Raw genomic sequence first — 21,176 nt, 5'->3', positions numbered from 1 at the left:
CTGCTGTATAAATCTGACCAAGCCTTTCATTGTAAAAGCCAAGGAAGAATAATGGTCTTGGAGATACCGGCACGGTTCTACAATCCCCTTAGCGAGAAAATGCCAGTAACTGTTCAGAATAACCTGTAAGATTCATTATGTTAGTGCACACGGTGGCCAAGAATTGAGAGTAAATCAGGTATCAGATAAAATCTCTCTACAGTTTCATCTTTTTCTTTTTTCCCTCTCATTTCTGTAGAATCATCATCAATGCTGGGCACACAGTCTTCTCCCCCAGTTCTTGGTCCCTTTTTTCCTCTTTTCCATGGGTCTTTAAAGATAGAGGGTTTGTTTCTACTGAAGCTCCTGTAACATCTAGGAAATATTTATAACTTCTTCCTGGAAAATGTAAGGACTTAAAGTGAGAAAAGAGAGGAAGAAAAAGCACCCACTTATTCCGCTTTATCTGCATAAATCCCATTTCATACACACAATTTAAACTAGTTTTGTGTTCCTGATTGGAATGTACCTGGCCTGGCATGAGAAGCATACCGCTTTGTGTTTGTATTATGAAGTGACTGGTATAATTAATTCTGTGGTTTCTCTGCCTTTAGGTTACTAGAGAAGAAAGACATATTGTGAAGCCACTTTATGACAGATACAGACTTGTAAAACAAATGTTAACTAGAGCAAGCATTACTCCTATTCTTGTGAGTAAACCAAATGCTATTTCTATTTTTTTCCACTTTTGAACTGCTAGGCTGCCTTTAGAAGAGCTAGTAATACTGTTCCGTAAAAACACATCTTTCTTGTAGAAGATACAAGATGTTGTTGTCACTGTACTTCAGGCATTTGATTTACTGCTAAGAGCAGAGCAGTTCAAAGCTGTCTGTGACCTTGATGGCTCTCAGGAAGTAAATGGTTCTTGGTGGAAGTCAATCAGCTCCTCTGACTTGCCATGGCGGAGACGTTCCCAAGCCACCGTGCTCGGTATGGATCTGCAGTACAGACTGTACTTCTAGTCCTCCCAAGAATAGTAACAGCAGTTGCAGTGAAGCTTGCCTGCCTTCTGCACTGTGGGTTGCTGTCACTGGAGGCGAGAGTGATAGGATGGCCGTAAGAACCATGTCATTCTTTCATGCTTCCCCAGTGCGAGACATGTTGTCAACATCTGCAGCATCTGTACAACATCTGCACTTTTCCACTATGTTTTCACTTCATTTCCTTCTAACTTGCAGTGCTTTCCATTCTTTTCTTTCCTCTCTCTGTGGTCTTGTAAGAGTTGAGGAAGGAAAGTTTTCATCCTGTGCAAGGAGATTGATGTGACCTTGTTTATAGTACCTGTAAAACAGTTGGGGAATGACAGCCAGCTGGCTGTCTCTGTTCTTCGTGAGCTGTAATAAAAGTCCTGCATGCTGACCCAGACTTGCAACAAAACAGTTTTGATATTAGCCATTTGACCCTTTTGGAAGGAAGGGACTAAATAGCTGGTGTGAGATAATCTCTTTACGTACAGGCAGTTCTCTACCAGATTTACATAGCTGGGCAGTGGCTTACTCAGCAGGAATTAATCAGCTGTTTATGATGACTCTGACTGTCCTTAGCTATCGCCTTTAAGGTGAAGTACGTTGAGATAACGGGACCAGTTCAAGATCGTTCCTTTCTTGCACATACATTTTTGGGTAGCTGCTTTTATAGAAAAATGTGATTTACATTGCAGTCATATTTCAGTTTAAGGGCTTTTATATCAGTATCCCTTTTTGAACTCGATAAACACAGGTTGCTCTTAAACACGTAAGCATTTCTCTACGACTGGTGAGTCATAGGTTATTGGTGTCCTTGTCTGGTTGAGGTTTATCCCACCTCTCACCTCAGAAATGTGACTCTCAGCTGAGATGCATTTTAGATTATCAGTGGCATTATGACTATATCATAGTCGTTCTTTTTTTTTTTTTTTAGTTTTTATTTTTGGCTGTGAAGTAACAGGATGGGTGATAGCCAACCAAAAGGATTTTAAATTCAGGAGAGATCCTGGTAACATAATTCCTCATCTGTGCTGTAGGCAGCATCTGCAAAATACTTTTCACAGGCCTCTGCTTTTGAAACCTCTAAGAGATATATGGAGCTCTCTGATTACCAAGAATTGTTCAGTGATAGGTTCTAGGTAGGCTATATTCAGTGCCAGGTGTTCCAAGCATTGCTTTTTGGTTTATATCACACTTGCTTCCATGAGATGTCTCTTATGATACTGTGATATACTGACCACATACACTGAAGCCTGTATGGAAAAGTCCAAAGCAGCAGGAAGCTATTTACCTTTCATGAACTGAAGCTTTTTGAAAGGTCGTTGTCTGTCTGGCTTCCGTGTTCCACCTTCCTCCTGTTCCGAGAGTCTATCCGTGGCAATTGCTGATGCTGTCCAGGGATAATGGTTGAGCAGGGCGTGATTGCCTGTGTGCAGCAGGCAGTAGCAGTGATGCAGGCAGAGCACAGCGGCACCTCTCTTAGCCTGACGTTCAGAGGGCTTGGACTCAGAGGTGGTCATAGATAACTCTTACACAGCACTTCCGATTGCTGGGCTGCAGAGTGGGCTAGAAAAAGAAACTGGTGGTATTATTCCCAGTGTCTGCCTGGCAGAAGATAAAAAGCGTCTTTGGCTTCTTGTCACTTTATTTTTATAATCTCCTTGTGGTTTGGTTTGGGAGGAACAAGAGTAAATATGAAATTCAGAGATATCTTTGCACTTCATGATTTTTCTATCATGGAGAGAGAGTTTTCTAACATAGATGGTTTTCTAACATGGAGAGAGAGAGAGAGAGTGCTTTTTATTTAAAGTTGGAAGGAGAATATTAAAAGTTCCAGATGTTTTTACTTCTGTGTCAAGGATACTTTGGTCATCTGAGCTTTTTGGGTTATATGGTTGTTCTGTCTGTGCTCTGTAAGTATGTTTGCAGTCTTTTGTTCTTCTGAAAGAAGAAATACCTTTAGGTATTAGGTGACTTGAACAAAATTCTGACCACACGCAGCATTTAATGTCTAATTGCACAATAATGAAACATACTTAAATTTTTTGCAGGGGTCACCATCAACCAAGAGGCGGGGGCAGATGTTACAGCCCATTATTGAAGGTGAAACTGCCCATTTTTTTGAAGAGATCAAGGTGTGTACAGTGCCTACTAAAAAAATGCTTCCCGGCACTTGTCATAGGGAACTGAAATATTTCATATTTGTGTTGAATTTCTGCTTTGACTTCAGGAAGAAGAGGAGGAAAGTGATGCTTTGTCTGCAGACCTGAATGATATCTTAAAAACTGCTGCCCAAACACAGTCTGTTTTAAGCCCAGTTGAAAACTCCGAGTCTGATGTTGAAGATGGTCAAGAGAAGCTGACCCGGGACCTTAGGCTGTCGAGCACCCGCGCTGCATCTATGTATGTAAAAATGAGAATTGACTATTTCTATTCTAGAAATGGCAATTATTGGGCTTACAGTTGTGATACCAAACATCCAGTGTTGGGTGGAAGGGAGTGGCCTGTTCAGCCCTTCTCAGGAAGCGTCTGGCTTGAATGAGTGTTCTTTCCTCTGGCATGTTGAAGATCTTTTTGTATTCTGTGAATTGTTCAGTATGTTCTAAACCTTCTTCAGCCTCACTTGAGCTGTGTAGACAGCAGAGAATTTATACCCTTTTATTAACTACTAGTTTGTTCTCAATATTTCACCATCAGACAGTGTATTCCTCATGAGCAAGACAAATTTATTATTAGCGCAGGTAGCTCAGTTGTTTTTGAGTATGCTTTGAAGAATTTAAATTTAACTGTATGGAAAACAGTATTTTTCTTTCACTTGAAATTTTTAGGCCTGAATTATTGGAGCAACTGTGGAAAGCCAGAGCTGAAAAAAAGAAGCTACGTAAGACATTACGAGAATTTGAAGAGGAGTTTTATCAGCAGAATGGAAGGTTTGTTTAGCACAAAACCTGATGCTGGCCAGCAGCCTCATTTTGCAGCCAAGTATTTTTTCAACTTTATATATGAATGTTGCCAAACGGAATCTGATCTGTTTTAGTCTCTGCTATGAATAATCACCTGAAGGAGGTAACATTGTGGCGTATTTTTAGTAGTGGAGGAAGCTTGCTCCTGAACTTTGTTTCCTCTATTACAGTCTGTAAAGCGTAATAAAATTGAACAAGTTATTTTTTCATTTAAAAAAAAAAATGTAAAGTACTTATATGTAAAAAATACTTTTTACATATAAAAACCCCTTTAGATTATTCCTTTATTTTTAACATAGGGCAGGGAAATTTGCCGATTTGTCCTTTGTTCCAGTAGGCCAGTCCTGACAGTGGATATTTGCTTTAGCAGTAAAGGAGTTCATCACTTTTATTCTTCTCTATAATGTTTAGTTCTTTTAGGCTTCTTATCTGACTGTATATTGTTATGGATTTGATCGAACTGCTGCCTTTTGTGCGCAGTAGGAGGTTTTTCAAGGTGTATCACCTCATGAACAAAACTGATAACTCTCTTTAAGAGGTCAGTTGCTTTCTTGACTGGCAGATGTTGTCACTTCACTGCACTTCCTACTGTATTGCTCCTTATGTAGGAACTCCTGGACTATTGGTCACACAAATTTCACTAATGTGGCTTCATCACACACTTGCCGAATTTGACATGTAACTCCTTTTGACTTTAATGGCAAAAAATGAGTTTGTTAATGGAGGGTTGATTTAAAAATAAGTCAGATTTAATAGATAATTTATTATAGTCCAGTCTTAAATAAGAATAATTCTCTGCTGTGAATTTGTGGGTCAGTCTGCATACAGTGAAAATGTAGATTGACTTAAATTTATTTGTATTTTTCTGTAGTGTATACACAGGATCTGAAATGAAAGTCTTCATATCCTATTGTTAAACTCTCCAGAAGGACTTAAGATCGATTTATAAACAATGCTGCAACAGTTGTGCTGAATAAATGCAGCTGGATTTTCTGTTCAGTTTTTTAGGTGACGGCAATTTTAACTACAAGGAACTAAAGTATAACAGTGTGTCTGTTATTGGTGAACGAGCTGCCAAAAATGTTTTTATCTGCCCCAAGATAACTGCACATTGCTGCTTTTGTGTTTGACTTGCTGCAGTGTGGAGGATTTTCTTGAAACTTAGGTGTGCTTCTTTTTACAGGAACGTACAGAAAGAAGATCGGGTTCCAATGCTTGATGAGTACAGGGAGTACAAGAAAATCAAAGCCAAACTTAGGCTGTTAGAAGTCCTTATCAGCAAACAAGATTCTTCAAAATCAATTTAAATTCAATTCCTCCAACCCATTGAGTAACATGATGTTTCCGTATGCTACCACTGTACTTATTGGGTGCTTGTGTTCATTTGTCATGCACTGTTGGAAGAATCCAGTTTGTGCACTTTATTGTGGTGCCACTATAACATGTTCGAAGGGTAAGTAGGTCCTGGCTAGAGAGCAAGTAAGATTTCTAAGTCTGAGACTGCTCTATCCAACTTTAGCAAACACAGTTTCCATCAAAGTTTTGTATTACAGATGCATCCATCTTGTTCCAAAACAACCATAGCATTTTTTTTTTCTTTAGCATTCAAGAACTTTGATACTTTTGTTATTACCAACTTCTTGCATTACTGAAGAAATTATTAATAACATAATCTTACACTGAACTACTCCTCTTGCCTGTTTTTTATTATGGGGAAAGAAAAAGTCAGCAAATTAGATGTACAGCTCTTTTTCCTGGAACATTTAAAAAACTAGACTGAAATTCCTTTCAAAGGACTGCTGTGGAACAACAGTAATTTTTGGTATTCTAAATTGCACCTATAACACAGTAATAATTAACACCTATGGAGTTTGCTCATTAGTGGTCACATTACCTCCTTGATAAAGATGACAGTGGACAAACCAGAAAGTGACCTTTCTTAGTGTCTTTTAAAACTTGGAAAACTACATGTAAAGTTATATCACATGCTGCCTACAGGACTTATGTTACTGTTGTTCATTTTATCATTTTATTGGTTATTGTTTATCAACTAGAGGTGACATAGTGTTTTGTCGAATTGGATACTGCATCTCCACTTTCGGAAGATTTGAGGAACATGATGAACATTGCGGTGTCTGGGAAATCTGATGGCGCTCAGACTTGCATGGCTCCAGCAGAAAAGAGCTGGCTTACGACAGTTGCGATTCCACTGTACCTGAAAGAAGTATGGTGTCAAGGGCTAAAATCAGTGTAGTTAATGCACACCACAGGGTGAACTGTCGGTTTTGAGTGAAAAAATTACTGCTGTTTATCACAGTTTTGTTTTACAGTTGGAGAATAAAAATAAGTTATCTAACCTTTATGATGTAAGCAACAGTTTATGGGCCTTGCATGATTTAGCTTCAGAGTTGAAACTAAATAATGTTTTGAGTATCACATCTGCTGTGCTGAATGATGATTTAGCTACTAGCTTTATGCTCTGCAACAGCCATCAGCAGCTGGTTTTGATCTGTCAAAATCTAAGTGTTAATTTTAACTGGTGCTTTCAGTTTTTTTTTCTCTTCAGTGTATCAGTTTGATTGTGGCCATGTTTTGCATGCACCTACTCTCACTGCATGTTTTTATGAGTGGCTAATGTCAACATAGCTATTATTCACACTGCTTTATGGAAGACCAAAAATGAACTTTCTCACAATGTAAGAAATGGCTAGCATGTAACCTCATAGACTTGCTGTTCTGTCATGAAGCATATGAAATAGGTTGGAAGTAGGATTTTTAGTGCTCAGATTTCATCTGTGTACAGTAGAATACTTCTTGGTTTGTTTTACTCTGCTTGTAGGCATGTAATTTTGGAATTCAGAAAAAAAAAAGCACTAAAACTATTGAGCACTGGTGGTATGCCTTTTTTTTTTCCTCCTTTAAACTGCAAAATGATCTGGGACCTTAGAGAATTATGAGGTTCAACTAGTCTTGAGACCATTTATCGATTTTATTCAGTTCCATTGTGCAATGTACACTTCAGTTTTCTATCAGTCTGCAGACACGGGTGTATCCAAACATTGAAACTAATGTGTACTGTATAGTGTTGTACATGAATGTTTGTGTTTTATATACCACATGCAAAATGTCAATATGCACTATTTAAATGTTTTAAATAATATATTCCTCCTTTATAATGCTTAAATCTGTATGATTCCAATATTTTTATAAGTGAGTGAGTGATCAGACTGGTTCCAATTCAGAATTAACAGCTGCTTTGTGTTCGTTATGCAGTGTTTGGCTGTTTATTCAGTATAGTAGATAAGCATGGCAACAGTTATGCTGAGTGTGTTTTGTGCCATCCTTGTTGAGCAATAAATAAATGGTAGAACTAGGCATTTTGTGATATAACAGTTTTACTTTGGTAAAAGCAAAACCTATATATCTATATGGATATATAGATATGGAATATATATAACGAAACCAGATATAATTGCATTGCTATGTCTGGTGCTCATTGTATAGACTTTTATAATAAAAGTACCTTAACCTTTATTGTCATATATCTTTGTTTCTCACCATGCTTTCTCCCCTGCCATCTCTTAAACACAAATGTGGAGTCCTTCGCAGTTCCCGTACATAGCTGTAGTTCCCGGGCGTTGCTGAGGCCGGTCCCAGTTTGGCAGCCTGCCGGCAGAGCCGCCAGCACTGGTGGTGGCTCGGGTGCTGAGGCAGCCCTTGACGAAGCCACAGCAGCTTAAGCCCTGTTTTACCTGTTTAGGCTGTGCCTCGCCGCAGAGACAGCAGGAAAGCGACCAGATCAGCTCCCGAGCTGACAGCGGGGCTCACCGCGCGGTGCAGGCTTCGGTTCCTGCCAGGGTGCCAGCCTGCGGTGTGATGACGCGGGAGCAAACCGTGAGTCTCGCCCGTTCCTGCGCCAACAGCAGCAGCTTTCGGAGGAGATGGGGCAGGCGTTCAGCCATTACTGGGCTAATTAATTCACTGCCAGTGAATACGCTTGCAGCTGACTAGCAGTATTGGATTGTGTCCCTATATCCAGAATGATCTCTTAGCTTTAAAATCAGTGCCACCGCAGTTACTGCTGTGTTTGTGGCCAGAAGGCGCTGTTACTGCATACGCTTCTGTAAACACAGGAGGATGCTTTTCCCCTGGACCACAGAGGGGTTTTGGTAGTATAGTGATGCAAGTTCATATGAAAAGTGATTGAGGTGTTTCAAACTGACTCTTGTGTTTTGTGTAAATCCACCTTTCTTCAGCCTAAGGCCTTACAGGAGACGGAAGAACTCGTGGAGGTGAAGACTCTGCTTGTGGATGTGTGGCTGTGCAGGTAAATGGGAAGAAGAAAAGCAGCTAGGAAGTGAGTGAGGAAGCGAAGGAGAGGAGACAGAAGGTGGCCTTCAGTACGTTATTCGGGGTGGGACAGAGTAACCTTCCCTCTGATCACGTCTTTCCTTGGAAGACAGGGGGAAAAGCACAAATTCTAAGGACACTGGCTTGAAGAATGAACAAAGTTGCTATAGATCTGTTATACAATCCTCCATTTTTCCTTAGTTCATTATTTATTCAGCAAAGCTTGTTCTGATCAAGATGCTATTGAGAAGACAAAAACCCCTCAAATAGTGGCTTGGTGGGAACTGTTTAAAATCCATGTGCTACAAAGCAATGCACTAAGAAGTTTTTAATGAAGGAAAATAACCCCATTTTAAACACTATTGGCCAAAACAGAGGAGAAGGGTATTTTTGAGGGAGCAAAAAGCTCAGTCATACCAGCTCTTCCTTGCTGAAGTACGAGATCTGAGAACGCAAATCCATAGTATTCCAAACTTTGCCTCTTTAAAGAGCTTTGCTTGAGCTGTTAGGTGACTGCAGGGCAAGGCAGGCTGTGAAGAGGGTTTGCTGTGCAGCAGAGTAGTGGTGCAAGGCTGAGGAGTGCTTGAAAGCTCTTCCATGAAGCTGTGGGTAAGCAACTGTGGCTGAAGGTTCTGAGACTGCTTTGTACGAGAGGGGTTGCCAGGAGAAGGAAAGGTCGGAGATGCCGACGGTGCAATGCCTCTGTTTTCCCGCGTGTCAGGCTATTGAGTAATGATGATAAACAGATCATCAGCGACCTGTGTTTTCTGGGCCAAGTGTCCAGGGAAACTGCATAGCAACAGGAGCCCTTGGGAAGGGAAGGGGTGGTTTTATTTTAACCTGGCCCCCTTCAGCAGAGAGATGTTCTGGCTTAGGCAGGAGACAGCAGCAGAAAACCAGTGAACCCTGACAGACCAGTGCATGGTCACACTGTGCTGCTGGGCTGAGTTGGTCTCTTTCTGGGTCCCTTCAACTGCCTATCTGCTCTCCTCTCCGTGACACCGCTCCCCCAGTGTGATTCGATGCAGGGAGACCAGAAACCATGCAGTTGCTTGATAGTGCTCTGCAGGGCATAAGGTTTTATAATATTATAAATCCTATAGGATTTTTATATAAGTTTTGGGATACTTGGGAGGCTGAGGGTTGTGTGTCGTACAGCAGCAGAACTTCCCTAGGGCAGGGTCTGCGTGGTACAGGTGGGTGCTGCAGCCCGGCCACGGCCCCGTGGTCAGATGGCAGGTGGACATGTGCTTTATTTCTTCCTGTGGCTGTCCCAGCAGGGAACAAACACTGATGGCTGCGTAGGAGCAGATAGTTTCTGGTGTGAGCAGAACACCTGGACTCTAGGGCAACGGGTGGGTATAAACGGATTTAGGAATCGAAAGGATGTTCTGAAAACTGCGGCTGGTGCCAGGGTGAAGCCAACCCCCCTCTGGTGGTACCAGCTGTTAAGGCTTGATCAAAGTAAATGATTGATTGATTGATTTCCTGCAAGAATAGTATTTTTTTTCTCTGAGGGGAACTGTAACCTGTTTTGGAAGCAACAGGTGCCTGGAACAAGGATTGTTGAGAAATGAGCATTAACCTTGGCGGCAGATGCACTCGCAGAAGAAAGCAGTCTGGGGAAGGGAGGGCCAGCAGGGCGAGGCAGGCCCGGGGTGCCGTGGTTGCCGATGATCCACTCCCTGGATCACGAGAGCAGCCAGCATGTTTCTGCGTCTCACAGCAGCCCCAAAACAAGGTGCGGGAGTACGTCTCATCCAGACATTTGTGGAGATGCCTACCCAGAACTCCAGCAGGGCTGCTCAGCTCTTCTCAGAGTTGAAGAAGCACCTGAAACTCTCAGAGGGAAGACCCAAAAGCTACAACACTGTAAACCTTTATTAACATTCCTGCTACTCTAATCCAGAAATAGAAAAAAAGTAAAGAGGGTGGAGGGGGAGATGGGGACTTTGGGTTTAAACTGTGAGGAATCAGGCCATCTCTGTTACCAGAGGAACTCATGCACTTCCCTGTGCCGTCTTGCCTGAAGTGTCCTTCAGCTGGTACATCCTTTTCTTAATTCTCTTCAGTTGTGCATTAATGTTATTTAATTCCTTCGCCAACCGAGCTGTGTACCTGAAGAGCCTAGAACACACAAACACAGCAACGCATCCTTGAGATGGTGCTGCCCTTGAACTGGCTTTTGCAGCCTTCCTGTCTGCTCACTTGTGTCAGCTGCCAAGGGTCAAAGTCCTGAAATACCGCTTCACAAGGTCTGACAGTCTCTGCCCCCCTCCCCGGGCAGCCGCAAGGAGAGGGACAAATTCTTGTCCCACCTCATTCTTGACTAATGTGCTTACAAGCTGCTCTACTAAATTCCTTTGTTTCCTTCTTCTCTCCCTGAGGGCAGCTGTTGTCAGCCAGTATAAAAGCACTTAAAATATCTTAAAATCACTGACTTTGTGTTGATCTTCTGTCTCTCGCTGGGTGAGGGTTTCAGCTATGGCTGCAGCTGCCTGGGGATGGGAATAAGACCGCAAGAACAGACTCGCACACGGACTTACTGCTGAAACTCTGCGGTGGAGACATAGCTCTGAGCTGGGACTGCGTCTGTGTCCTCAGTAGATGGATGCTTCTGATGAATTTTTTCGTTCTCTTTCTGTAGCTTGGATAAGTTCAGCTGGCTCTGTTGGACACCAGAGGGATTTAAAAACAAACAAACAATCACAGACAAAGCCAGCATGGCTCACTGGGACAGCTGTAATGCAGCCACTCGTGCAAGGAGGGAGCACGCATGCGGGAGAAGATAGATGCATTCTCCATCTGAAAGTAGATTTTCCTTCTGGCCCTTCCAAAAAGACAGGATACAGCAATATACATTTCTTTTCAGAGTTGAGAGAGATTGCAAGCATTGTGTGTAGTAATGTTTACAGCTAGCCAAGGGGCTTTTCCCTCTCTTGTTGCAGAAGTGATCTTTTTTAAAATGTATTTTAGAAGCACTTGCACAGGCTTACCCCCCATATGGACCTACCAAAGACTGCTGGAAGACTTGTTTTCCACGCATCTGTTTAACATTTGGGGAAATGCCCAGCTCGCAACTTGATACCATTGCTAAGACACACTGATCTCGTCCTACTGCCAGCGGGTGACCCTGCCTGAACAAGCTTCCATGTGAAGCCTGGGGCGTAGTTAGTGATTTTCTTCTTTATTCATAGGTCTAGCTTTTGCTATTCCTGTGATGTTAAAAATAGTATCCTATGGAGAAATAGTTTTTGTAAGTAACGGTGGGGACAACTGTAGCTCCTTTTGTATTATTCAACTTTTGAAATACGATCAGCTGTTTGTAAGAATATAGGAAAGAATAAAGCCTACCTTTTCTTTAGCAGTGTCTTCATTGGAAAGCTGAGAAATATCCTTTCTTTCAGTGGCTGGAAATTTCTTGCTTCTCATTCGCACAAATAAGAAGAGACAGAAGTCCTGTGAGAACAGGTCTGTGCTGGGTGCAGGGGGTAGCAGCAAATGCGGAGATCCTACCTTTCCAAGCTCTCATCTGCGGGCTTCGTGTCCATCTCTGGTTTCTTCAGCTTGAGCTTGACAAGGGCCTTATTGCAACCCTGAACGCAGACAGGGAAAGTCAGGCGTGTTAATTGGCTTGTGTTTAACCACGGATACGTTTGCACAAGGACTTGAACACAAGGACCAAACCGTTCGCATAATGCCTTGGCAGTGAAACAGAATCCCAGCAGACTATCACTGTCTTTGCACCCGTAGCCCAGCTCGGAGAACTTACCCTGCTGTATCTCAAATTTGTCACGCAATCCCCAAAGGTAACAGCCAGTCAAATCCAGTAAGAGTGTCTGTTTTCAGGCATATTCAGTTCTATCTCACTGTCGTCCCAGGTAAGTAGGAGAATGGGCTTGGGTGGGGGGATCTAAGCTGTGCAGTTGCTGACCAGACTGGCTGCATCCTGGGCAGGGGCTCCCCCCTCCGTAACGAACGCTCGGCTTTGCAGAAGCGTCTATTGCCACTCATAAAATCCTACAGGAAACTTTCAGGCTGCCAACCCGCCTCTGCAGCGCGGGCAGCGTAGGCTGACTTGGAGAAACGCAGTCTGAATGTGCGGGTCTTGCACCCCACACTCATCTCAGTCTTATTTCTCCCACGGGTGATGCTGTATGCCCCAGTTAAAGTCGGGTTCCTAGGCGGAGGAACTGACTTGTCCCAGCAACAGAGCTGGGTGCAGTCTCTGGCTTCAGTGTATGCATTTGGCACGGAAGAAAGAGGTCATAATTTCAAGTTGAACCAAAAAGTTAGGGAGAGATTTGTTCCCCTTTTGTACTAATTTCTGGCTCATAAAAATGGTCTGAACTTTGTGGAATTTTAAAGGTACATATTTCTACTTGTCTTCCCATGCAGAGAAGATCTTTAGTTTCTCAGTTTGGAAGAGCAGCAACAGTAAGTTCTGAAGAAAGCTGATGATGGGATACATCACCAACCAGGCTGGTCTTAAATACTGCTTTTAAAAGGGTGAAGTAAAGGTAGGGTCCTTGCACCCTAACTCATACGCTGCTCTTGCCATCAGGAGCTCCTGTGGGTTTGATGGAAGGATGTCTCTCTATCTGTCAAATCTTTATTTAAAGTGAAAATCAAATATTGGGTGTTAAATGATTACGGCCTGGCTATTTAAGGGTCTTTGCCAGTGATGTAGCTTAGAATTCCTCCTCTTATCTTGAATTAAATGAGGTAGTTACAGAAGTGTTTACTTACCCGTCTAAAGAGGTCTCTGATCTGAAGTTCTTGACTGGGTATCACTGCAAAGTCTGCTTTGACTTCTGCATAGGTGTGATTTACAATAGCCACAAACATGTTCTGCACAGGAAGGATGCAGTTAGATATTTGTTTCTGGAAAATGCATTTGTATTGTGCTAGGGCATAACTGGGGGCTGCTCCCTGCTAGGGCACGTAACTATCGCTGGGCGCGGACGTGCTCCTAATGCTGTTGAATTATCTGATAATCCTACGGTCTTAGGGAACGTTTTTGGAGACAAATCACGCGTTTCCCATCGGCAGTATAGGCTGAAAGGCCCAGTTCCTTGGAGGTAATGGGCTTCCTGTCGTATACCTGTAGCTTTTTTAGATGGTGTTTCAATGTGAGGTAATTAGTGAAAACATCGATCTAGCTGATAAAGCAAAGCTGCGCCTACACCGTCCCACCAAAGTTTCTCTTTACCCTTCCTACCTGTCAAGGCAAACACTATGCAGTTTTGAAGAGCACCCAATTAAGCTTTCAGAGATTAAAGTCTCAAGAAGTGGGTGGTGCACTAGAGCGAAATGCGCAACGTGCTTGTTTTGTGGTGCCAAAGGCCCTTTTGTGGCTGTTTGGAGGAAGGGAGAGCTGTGAAAGCTCTGGCCTCCAGGGAGCTCCTGCAAAAGAGTCCAAGCTGTCTCTGTGCCCACGTGTACCGAGGGCAGCCAGGGCCAGCCCGCTCTTAGCGTGGGGTGGGAAACACAACAGTTCTTCTCCACTGCTTATGCCAAAGGATCAGCATTTCTAAGATGATACCTACCAGCAGTATGAAGAACACAAAGAATACAAATGTGATGAAGTAAATAGGTCCAAGGATTCTGTTTGCTGCTTCTATGGTTTCAAAATTAAAATCTCCCAGCACGATACGAAACTGTGTAAAGCTGGGAGTAAAAAATACAAGAATGAGGTTGACTGGCTTCTCCTAAAGGGAAGTATCATAAGCATTATCTAAAACAAAAAAACAAACAACCAAAACCAAAAAAACCCCAAACCCAATAGATACAATTGAGACTGATTCACCATCACCTTAAGTCACCTATAGGAAAAGGCAAGCCAGGACAATACTGCAACGGTAAGTTGGGCATTTAGCATATATTTGAGAATTTGGACATACAAAGGAATTTTTAAAAGGCCTCTATGGTTTTTTTTTTTTTAATTATTTCCCTTCTAGCTTTGTGATCCCCTGTCTTCTGTTAGTACAGAACGTCCTTATCTATAGCGACAGTATGCAGTATAGGTCCCTATGTTCCCCTATAGGGGATTTTATTCCTAGCTAAGACAAATAAATATTTCTCTGTATTGCAGCATATTAGAAATATCTCACATCCAGGTGGATCTAAACTGAGCTATTTTTCTGCTTTAGAAGCACCTTAATTTTACAAGAGAAAGCTGCTTTCAAACAATGTGGTACACGACAGATACCTGCCTAAAGCTTGTAAGTACCACAGCTATGGCTAAGCACAAGGCACACTGCGGGTGACAGGTCAGGGTTGCTCTATGGCGCAAGGACCATCGAAACCAGTTCCAGCTGGCACCTGCAGTTGATGTGATCTTGCTACCGTGAGTGACTCAAAAAACTCTGGGGAAGAAAGTAACAGAGCCACCAGCTGGGATGTGGGGACTCTTGGCTGTGCAGCTGGCTGTTTTGTTGAAAGAGCTGTGATTCCTGTGTGCAGACCTGCTCAGCTTGCGCCCCGAGCCTCTCGGGTCTCTCAAGCAGTTGGGCTGTGGTTTTCATGCTGGAGACGGTATCGCACGCCCAGCGGCACGTCTGCTGGGTAGCTTCAGACTCCTCCTTTTGAAAGGGGCAACGGAGAGCAGCCTGCTGCCAGGCCTGCCCGGCTGCCCAGGGGCCTGGTTAGCCACAGCAAAGCCGTGCTGGGAGCCCTGGGGACCAGCAGCTCCACTGGGCCAGCCACACCCAAGCTTCCCCTTCTTGTGCTTCCCTCACCCGTTTAATGTACATGTGGTCGCTTTTGAACATATGAAGGTCTTGGGAAGCAGCTTGTAGAGACAACAAAATTGGCTTTACTCTCTGAAATAAGCTTAAGTGTTGCAGACCAGTACTCTTAAGTTTTGCTTAGCAGAAACTGGTTTGCACCTGCACCAACTGGGGATTTTGTATCAAAAAGTTTAGAAAGTCACATACAGGCAGTTCGGGAAAGTGGAAAACTCTTCAACTTGCGACCCGAAGACCAGATAGCCTAACTGGGCATAGGCAAAGAAAATGATGAAGAACATGATGGCAAATCCAATGATCTCTTTGGCACAGCGAGATAAAGTGGAGGACAGCTGCGTCATGGTTTTGTTAAAGCTTATATATTTAAATATCTGCAAGAGAACAGAACCTATTGTTACTGGGGGATCACAATGTATTGTAACTTCTTAACTGCATTTCTGGAATGTTCTCTGTAATCGTAATTTACAGGTTAAGTCTTACCTAGAAAGAAGCTGCGTGGTCTGTATCCATAAGGAGAGCTAGGATTGGGTGTGTTTCTGGAGCAGATGAGTATTCTGCAGAGCAAATACGCTCGTGTGCTAAAGCCAATAGTGTGTGGCCAGGTCTCTGCTGGGTACTGGTAAGTGTAAGCAGCTCTAGCAGAGAGGGACCCCCAGTCAAGGAGACTGCCAGACATACCCCCCTCAAATCCCTGATGGGCTGAGTTGGTAAGGAGCAGTCTTTTACTTCAGCAAATGTATTTGCAAGTAAGAATGAAATTAAAGGTGTCCTGGCACAAAACTTTGGCTACAAAGGCTATGAATAGCTTCACCTGTTACAGCCATGCCATCTGTGTAGGTCAGGACGTGACCTGGACAACATCAGGTCTAGGAAACGACTGAGTCTGAGGAGGCTGTTTGGTAATTTCCCAGCTGCTCCAATGGAGACAGCTGCCGCTGTGCAAAATTTTTCTTTAGATGGGCTTGGAATTTGTGTGACTCGTGTTTACGAGAAGGAGGTAATCTTAAACTCTTCTGGAATCTCCAAAACCAAATTCTTCCTTTTAGCCCCACTGCTGCAGAAGAAGTAAAACTGAACATTTCTGCTGTGCTTAGAAACACTGATTCTTGAGTACAAAAAAAGGGAATAAGAACCAATACCTTTATCCAAGCAAAAAAGATGTTGACAGCAATCATGTTGTTGTAAAGGACTTGCCAGAACGCAAGGAAATAGAAGTCTGGATACACGTGGGCATCAGACAGCAGCTCTTCCATAAGCAGGGACACTTGTACAGTGCGGTAGATGTTGAAGGCAATGGCAAGGATGGATACCTGCAGGAAAGCAGAAGCCAGTGAAGCTGAAGTCCAGCTCCATCCCCTCTCTTCAGACTTGTCATTTTGCCCAGGAAGGACCGCACTGATTTCAGAAGGCCCTTGGTTAGATTTGAAGAACCTGAGCTGCTTAGATGTTTTGTCATAAACTGTAAATAGAGACTCTATTGGCCAAATCATTTGTAATTGTACTGTGATAATTCTGGGTTTGTGCTGTGTAACATGTTGCATGCATTCCAATTTTACTGCATTAGCTCTGTTAGCCATTGTGCTTCCCTGCTCAGCAAAGCTCAAGGCTAGAACAAACAAGGTGGATAATGAGTGGAAAGGACGTGGAGCCACAGCAAGCCCACAGCAAGGCTAGGAAAGAGTTCAGGTGTGCTGAACCACGGTGGGTGCTGTTCAGTGCAGAACAGCGGGTGGCTGACCCTAACCAGACGCCGAGCTGGGCTGCTGGGGCTCATGGCTGACTGTGCAGTGCTAGCCTAGGCTGGCAAGCACCGAGGTGAAAGTCGAGGGGTGGCTCACCACCAGCAGCAGCAAATCCAGCCAGTTCCAGACACTTCTGAAATACTCCTTTTTCAGTTCTACAATGTTTCTAGCTTTCTGGATGATGAATGTAACGACAAAGAGGCAGAAGGCGATTTCGCAAGCAGCCAGGAAGTAATCGTAGTATGTGACGTATCTGAGGAGCTTCACAGAGTAGATATGGGAGGAGGTGAGAGCACCTCCGGTGGCAGGGAACTCTACCACCAACCTGGAAAAAAACGGGGACTGGTGTTAGTTGCCATCCCTTTAAATCACCATAGCTTTTAATTTTCTAATACTAATTATTACTACATTAGTAATGCCTTACTGGGACTCCTACATCTGTAAGATGTTCTTGTAAGGGCTACGCTAGGTCCCTCAGGAGAAGTGTATTACATGGTAGGGAAGGTTGAGGGGAAAATGAGAAGCTCCTGGCATACCCAAGCTATGGTGTTTAGTTAAAAGTCTTTAAACAAACTAAGTCTCAGAGGAGCAGATGCCTTACTCTGCCCTGAGTCCTCCCTCCATTAGCTGGGAACAGGACTCATAATCCAGTCTTTCAGCTCACAAAAGGCTATGAAATCTATTCCAGCTGCAGAGACCAGACACCAACTATTACAAAAAAAAAATGCAAAGGAAGGATCTGGGTCTGCTCCATGCACTAACAGAATTTCTGCGTTCTTAATGAATTCCTGTCTTACCAGCTGCTACCCGAGAAACATGGCTACATATGCCTGCGGTGACCAGCCCGTCCTTGTGTCCTTATGGGAGCATCACGCCTCGGTAGCTTGGATTTCACATGCAGTAAAGGTAAGAACTCACTTGATTATACAGAAGAGGTTTATGTTAGCGTTATACGTTGAGAAGTCGATAAATACAGCCCTGGTTCCTCTAGTGAGCCAGCCGTTCTGCCTGAGAAACGCCAGCTTCTCCACGGTCTCCTCCTTCGATTCGGGTAAGGTGAACTTATATCCTCCGCTGCTGTACACGCCCCTAGACCCCCAGTACCACGGGGACAGCGAGGAGGCTGCCGTGTATTTCCATCTATCACAAATGGGAAAACAAAGCCACTCAGTTTATGGAAACCAGACTGAAGTAAGCTGTTAACTTTTGGTTTATACAATCCTTGTTAGTTCTTGTGCTCTTCTGCACCCACACTGACCATTTAAGCCAGACCTTTAACTAACAATCTGCTTTACATGCAGTATGCATGAGACATACGGCCTTAAGATATTCCCATTTCTTCTATTTAGCTACTCGGTACGTTCACTGAACAGCAATTGCTTATGAACCTGGATTTCACCCAGCGTGGGCCACACAGCTTATTGCCTTAAACCCTCACAGGTAAATGGAGTATCTCTGCTCTGCGTAGTTCATCGTTCCTGTGGCGTCTTCACGTGTTCTCTCATTGCGTAAAAGCAATGCTAAATGAAGTGTGTGAAGCAGACCTTTTGGCTCTGTTTCCTGAGCATTTTTAGCATGATTCCAATTTATAAACATGTGATTTAAATTCAGGCCTTAGATAATTGAGCATTTCTCCAGAGATGTTAGTGGAGATAGGCCCGCTAACATGTGCTTCTGCAGAACTGGGCTCGCTGTTTCCAGTCTGTCCTGTCTCTCCATTATAAATTTCCCATGCCAAATTCCCATCTATAACGCTGGCACAAAACCAAATCCATAGTTTATCTCAATGTAAATAAAAGAAAAACTCAGCTAATTGCATGTACAGTTGTTACTAACTGAAGAATATGGACATTAAGGATATGGTTAGGTTCTCAAAAACACTTCTGTGCCGAAGCAGGATGACTTACTGAGACTCGTTCTTTAGACCAAATGCAGACCGGTCTTCAGCTCGGTAACGATAGTCACCGTAACAGTCTTCTAAGAGAGTATGGAAGTAGGGGTAGATGGAGCAGGTGTTGTTGCGTACTTTCAGCTGGCGAATCTGGGGTACTCCTAACAGCAAATTCTCATAGTAAATGTGGCTGCTGTTGTGCTGGAGGGCCAAGGTTGTGTTGTTATGCCATTTGTCCCAGTAGAGTCCATCCAACAGGGGTCCTTCAGCAAACTGTATGTACAAGGGAGGTTAATGTTTCAAAAGAAAATTTAAATACTACTATTACCCTCCTTTTTAGCATACAAATCTCTATGAGGTTCTCAAGTTACTCATAGCTATAGAATCTAAGCTAGAATACAAACAATTGCCACCTGTATACCATCTTATAAATGGGATATATTTACATCTCTTTGCTGAGTCAGTTCTATTCCCCGTGCAATTTTATCAGAGATACGTAATGGGATCATGCAGGGTAGGGCTACAACGTGCGCCTGTTTGGGGTTTCATTGAAAAATTCTGCTGAATGCTGAACAAATATGTTTAAAAAAACATTACATGTTGTTTTAACAAAATCTGGTGGTTATCTTGATCTCTGAAGATCTGTTTTGGGATATGTATTTCTGACTAGGTTTTTAGTCATCTGAATCTCAGTGAAGAGGTATTTATTTTTGAAGGTGGGGGAAAAAAAAATCCCTCTTTTTCTGGGTGTTTCTTAGATGCAGATAAAGAGCACTAAATTCAAGGAAAATGTTATTCTGAGTACAAACCAACATGCCCCTGTGGTGTGGCACCATCTGAGCATGTATTACAGCCACTTCCAGCACATCAGGACGCACGTTGTGCAGCAAGGGCTCACTGTGTTATGGACTAGCAATAACAGACACCGTGGTCAGAGGGAGGACAATTCTTCCAAATCAAGTGTTACAACCAAGCATTTCCATTTTTAAGGCAGAATAGGGTGAGAAACTTTGCCTTCTTCTGTCAGCTGGGTGATGCTGGTAATTTGGGGAAGTCATCCACCTAATAGTGAAAACAGAGGTAAGCGTTTGGCAGCCGTCACTGAAATATGAGGTAAGGTAAGAGCAAACCAGGTGAACCCAGATGGTACGTTCTCCTGGCTGCCCCAGTGGAAATCATAGACATTTTGTGTTAATACCTGAAAGTCAAAAGAACTGTAAAACCAAAATCTTTCTGGTTGCATTGAAGCTCTTTTCAGAGCAAGTGTAGGACTGAGAGTACGCCGCAGCTATTAACTGGCCTGTTCTCCTCGAGTGATCACGCACAAGTATCGGTATTACTGTTTGTACCCAGGATATCCCCAAATGCCTTTTAAGAAGTTGTTTGATTTTCTCTGGATGAAAGCACAACGCCCAGCACACGGCTTTTGGGAGGACTGTGAGACTGTACCGCTCCCCGTTAACACCAGCAGCTCCTTCCCGTGTTTGCTCGCTGAGGAAACGTGCTTGCCACGAAACCTTACCCTCCAGAAATCGTCCCGGCTCCCGATGCTCGCGAAGCCCCTCGTGCCGTCCTCGGGCTCCACGAAGAGCCGCGACATGGCTTTGTTCAGGTAGTACATGTCCGTGCTCACCATGCCGAACGTCACTGGAAAGGAGGGACCGAAGAGGGGACGCTCGCAGGCTGACATCGGGGGATGCCAACAGCTCGCACGCCCCTTGTTAGCGAGCGGCCACCTCGGCCGTCGGGCAACTCACGTATGGAGAGGTCTGCCAGGAAGATGACATAGAGGACCAGCTCCCACAGGGTGGTTTTCAGTTGCAGCTCCCCGCTGACGCGGGGCTTCGCGGCACCTGCAGGGGGAAATGGCGGCGGGGGGTCAGGGTGCGGAGCCCTCTGTCCCCAGGGCCCGGGGGAGGCTGCGGGGGGGGGGTGAGGGGGGTGAGGGCGGCGCGGGCAGCGCCGGCCCTGAGGGGAACGCGGCCTCCTCACGCACCGCTCGGCCTCCCCTCCGCCGCCGGCTCCATGGCGACCGAGCTCGCTACTCCGTTCGAACCCGAACAGGCGGGAGAGGGGGGGAGGGGGCGGGGCCGTTCCCCGCCCCAGCTGCGGGAGGGGTGCGGCGCGGGGCCTTGGCAGCCGCTGCTTCGCAGAGGGGCGGACTCAAACCCTAAATGGCAGCGGCTGGTCGCTGCCAGGCTGCACCCAGGCGGTGAGGAGCTTCCCTTCGCGCTGCGCAGGGAGCGCGCGTTTAAATGTCCATTAACGCCATTCTAACGCCGGTTCATAGTCAGCGCTGCGCAGTTCAGCTCGGGGGTAGGGGGTTTATTTGCTGGCCCGACAGCACGGTGTGAAGCCCAGACCTCGTTTTTCCCGTTCTGGAAGGTGGTGGTGGGGTTTGGGGGCCGGCAGCAGTGTTACTGTGCAGCCCGCAGGAGGAGGTCAGGCTGGTTGCATCCTCCCAAATTTTCCTTTGG

At 44.4% G+C, this 21,176-nt stretch overlaps 2 protein-coding genes across 5 annotated transcripts in view; one reads left to right on the top strand and one right to left on the bottom strand.

Annotated features, from left to right (window-relative positions):
* FAM13B (family with sequence similarity 13 member B) overlaps positions 1 to 7,501 on the top strand; it is a 68,042-nt gene extending 60,541 nt beyond the window's left edge. For 3 of the 4 annotated variants that reach the window (XM_075441429.1, XM_075441428.1, XM_075441430.1), the window contains 5 exons: positions 594 to 689; positions 3,056 to 3,139; positions 3,235 to 3,407; positions 3,833 to 3,934; positions 5,151 to 7,501. In XM_075441429.1, coding sequence (XP_075297544.1) covers positions 594 to 689; positions 3,056 to 3,139; positions 3,235 to 3,407; positions 3,833 to 3,934; positions 5,151 to 5,274 — 579 coding nt within the window. In that variant the 3' untranslated portion in view covers positions 5,275 to 7,501. The remainder of the gene's footprint in view (positions 1 to 593; positions 690 to 3,055; positions 3,140 to 3,234; positions 3,408 to 3,832; positions 3,935 to 5,150) is intronic. The other variant, XM_075441431.1, reaches the window with a different exon arrangement.
* Positions 7,502 to 10,215: 2,714 nt separating this feature from the next.
* Positions 10,216 to 20,760, bottom strand: PKD2L2 (polycystin 2 like 2, transient receptor potential cation channel). Its single transcript, XM_075441582.1, has 14 exons — positions 20,696 to 20,760; positions 20,457 to 20,552; positions 20,222 to 20,346; positions 18,716 to 18,972; positions 17,727 to 17,948; positions 16,905 to 17,133; positions 16,206 to 16,376; positions 15,256 to 15,437; positions 13,867 to 13,987; positions 13,067 to 13,168; positions 11,834 to 11,913; positions 11,672 to 11,741; positions 10,864 to 10,985; positions 10,216 to 10,444 (listed from the first exon to the last, which is right to left on the bottom strand). Exons 1-14 carry the CDS (start codon positions 20,724 to 20,726, stop codon positions 10,318 to 10,320), a joined length of 1,935 nt encoding a protein of 644 aa, XP_075297697.1. The 5' UTR covers positions 20,727 to 20,760; the 3' UTR covers positions 10,216 to 10,317.
* Positions 20,761 to 21,176: the final 416 nt, after the last annotated feature.

This window comes from Opisthocomus hoazin, chromosome 22 (assembly GCF_030867145.1).
Source record: "Opisthocomus hoazin isolate bOpiHoa1 chromosome 22, bOpiHoa1.hap1, whole genome shotgun sequence".
NCBI lineage: Eukaryota > Metazoa > Chordata > Aves > Opisthocomiformes > Opisthocomidae > Opisthocomus > Opisthocomus hoazin.
This window is presented reverse-complemented; position numbering and strand designations above follow the sequence as displayed.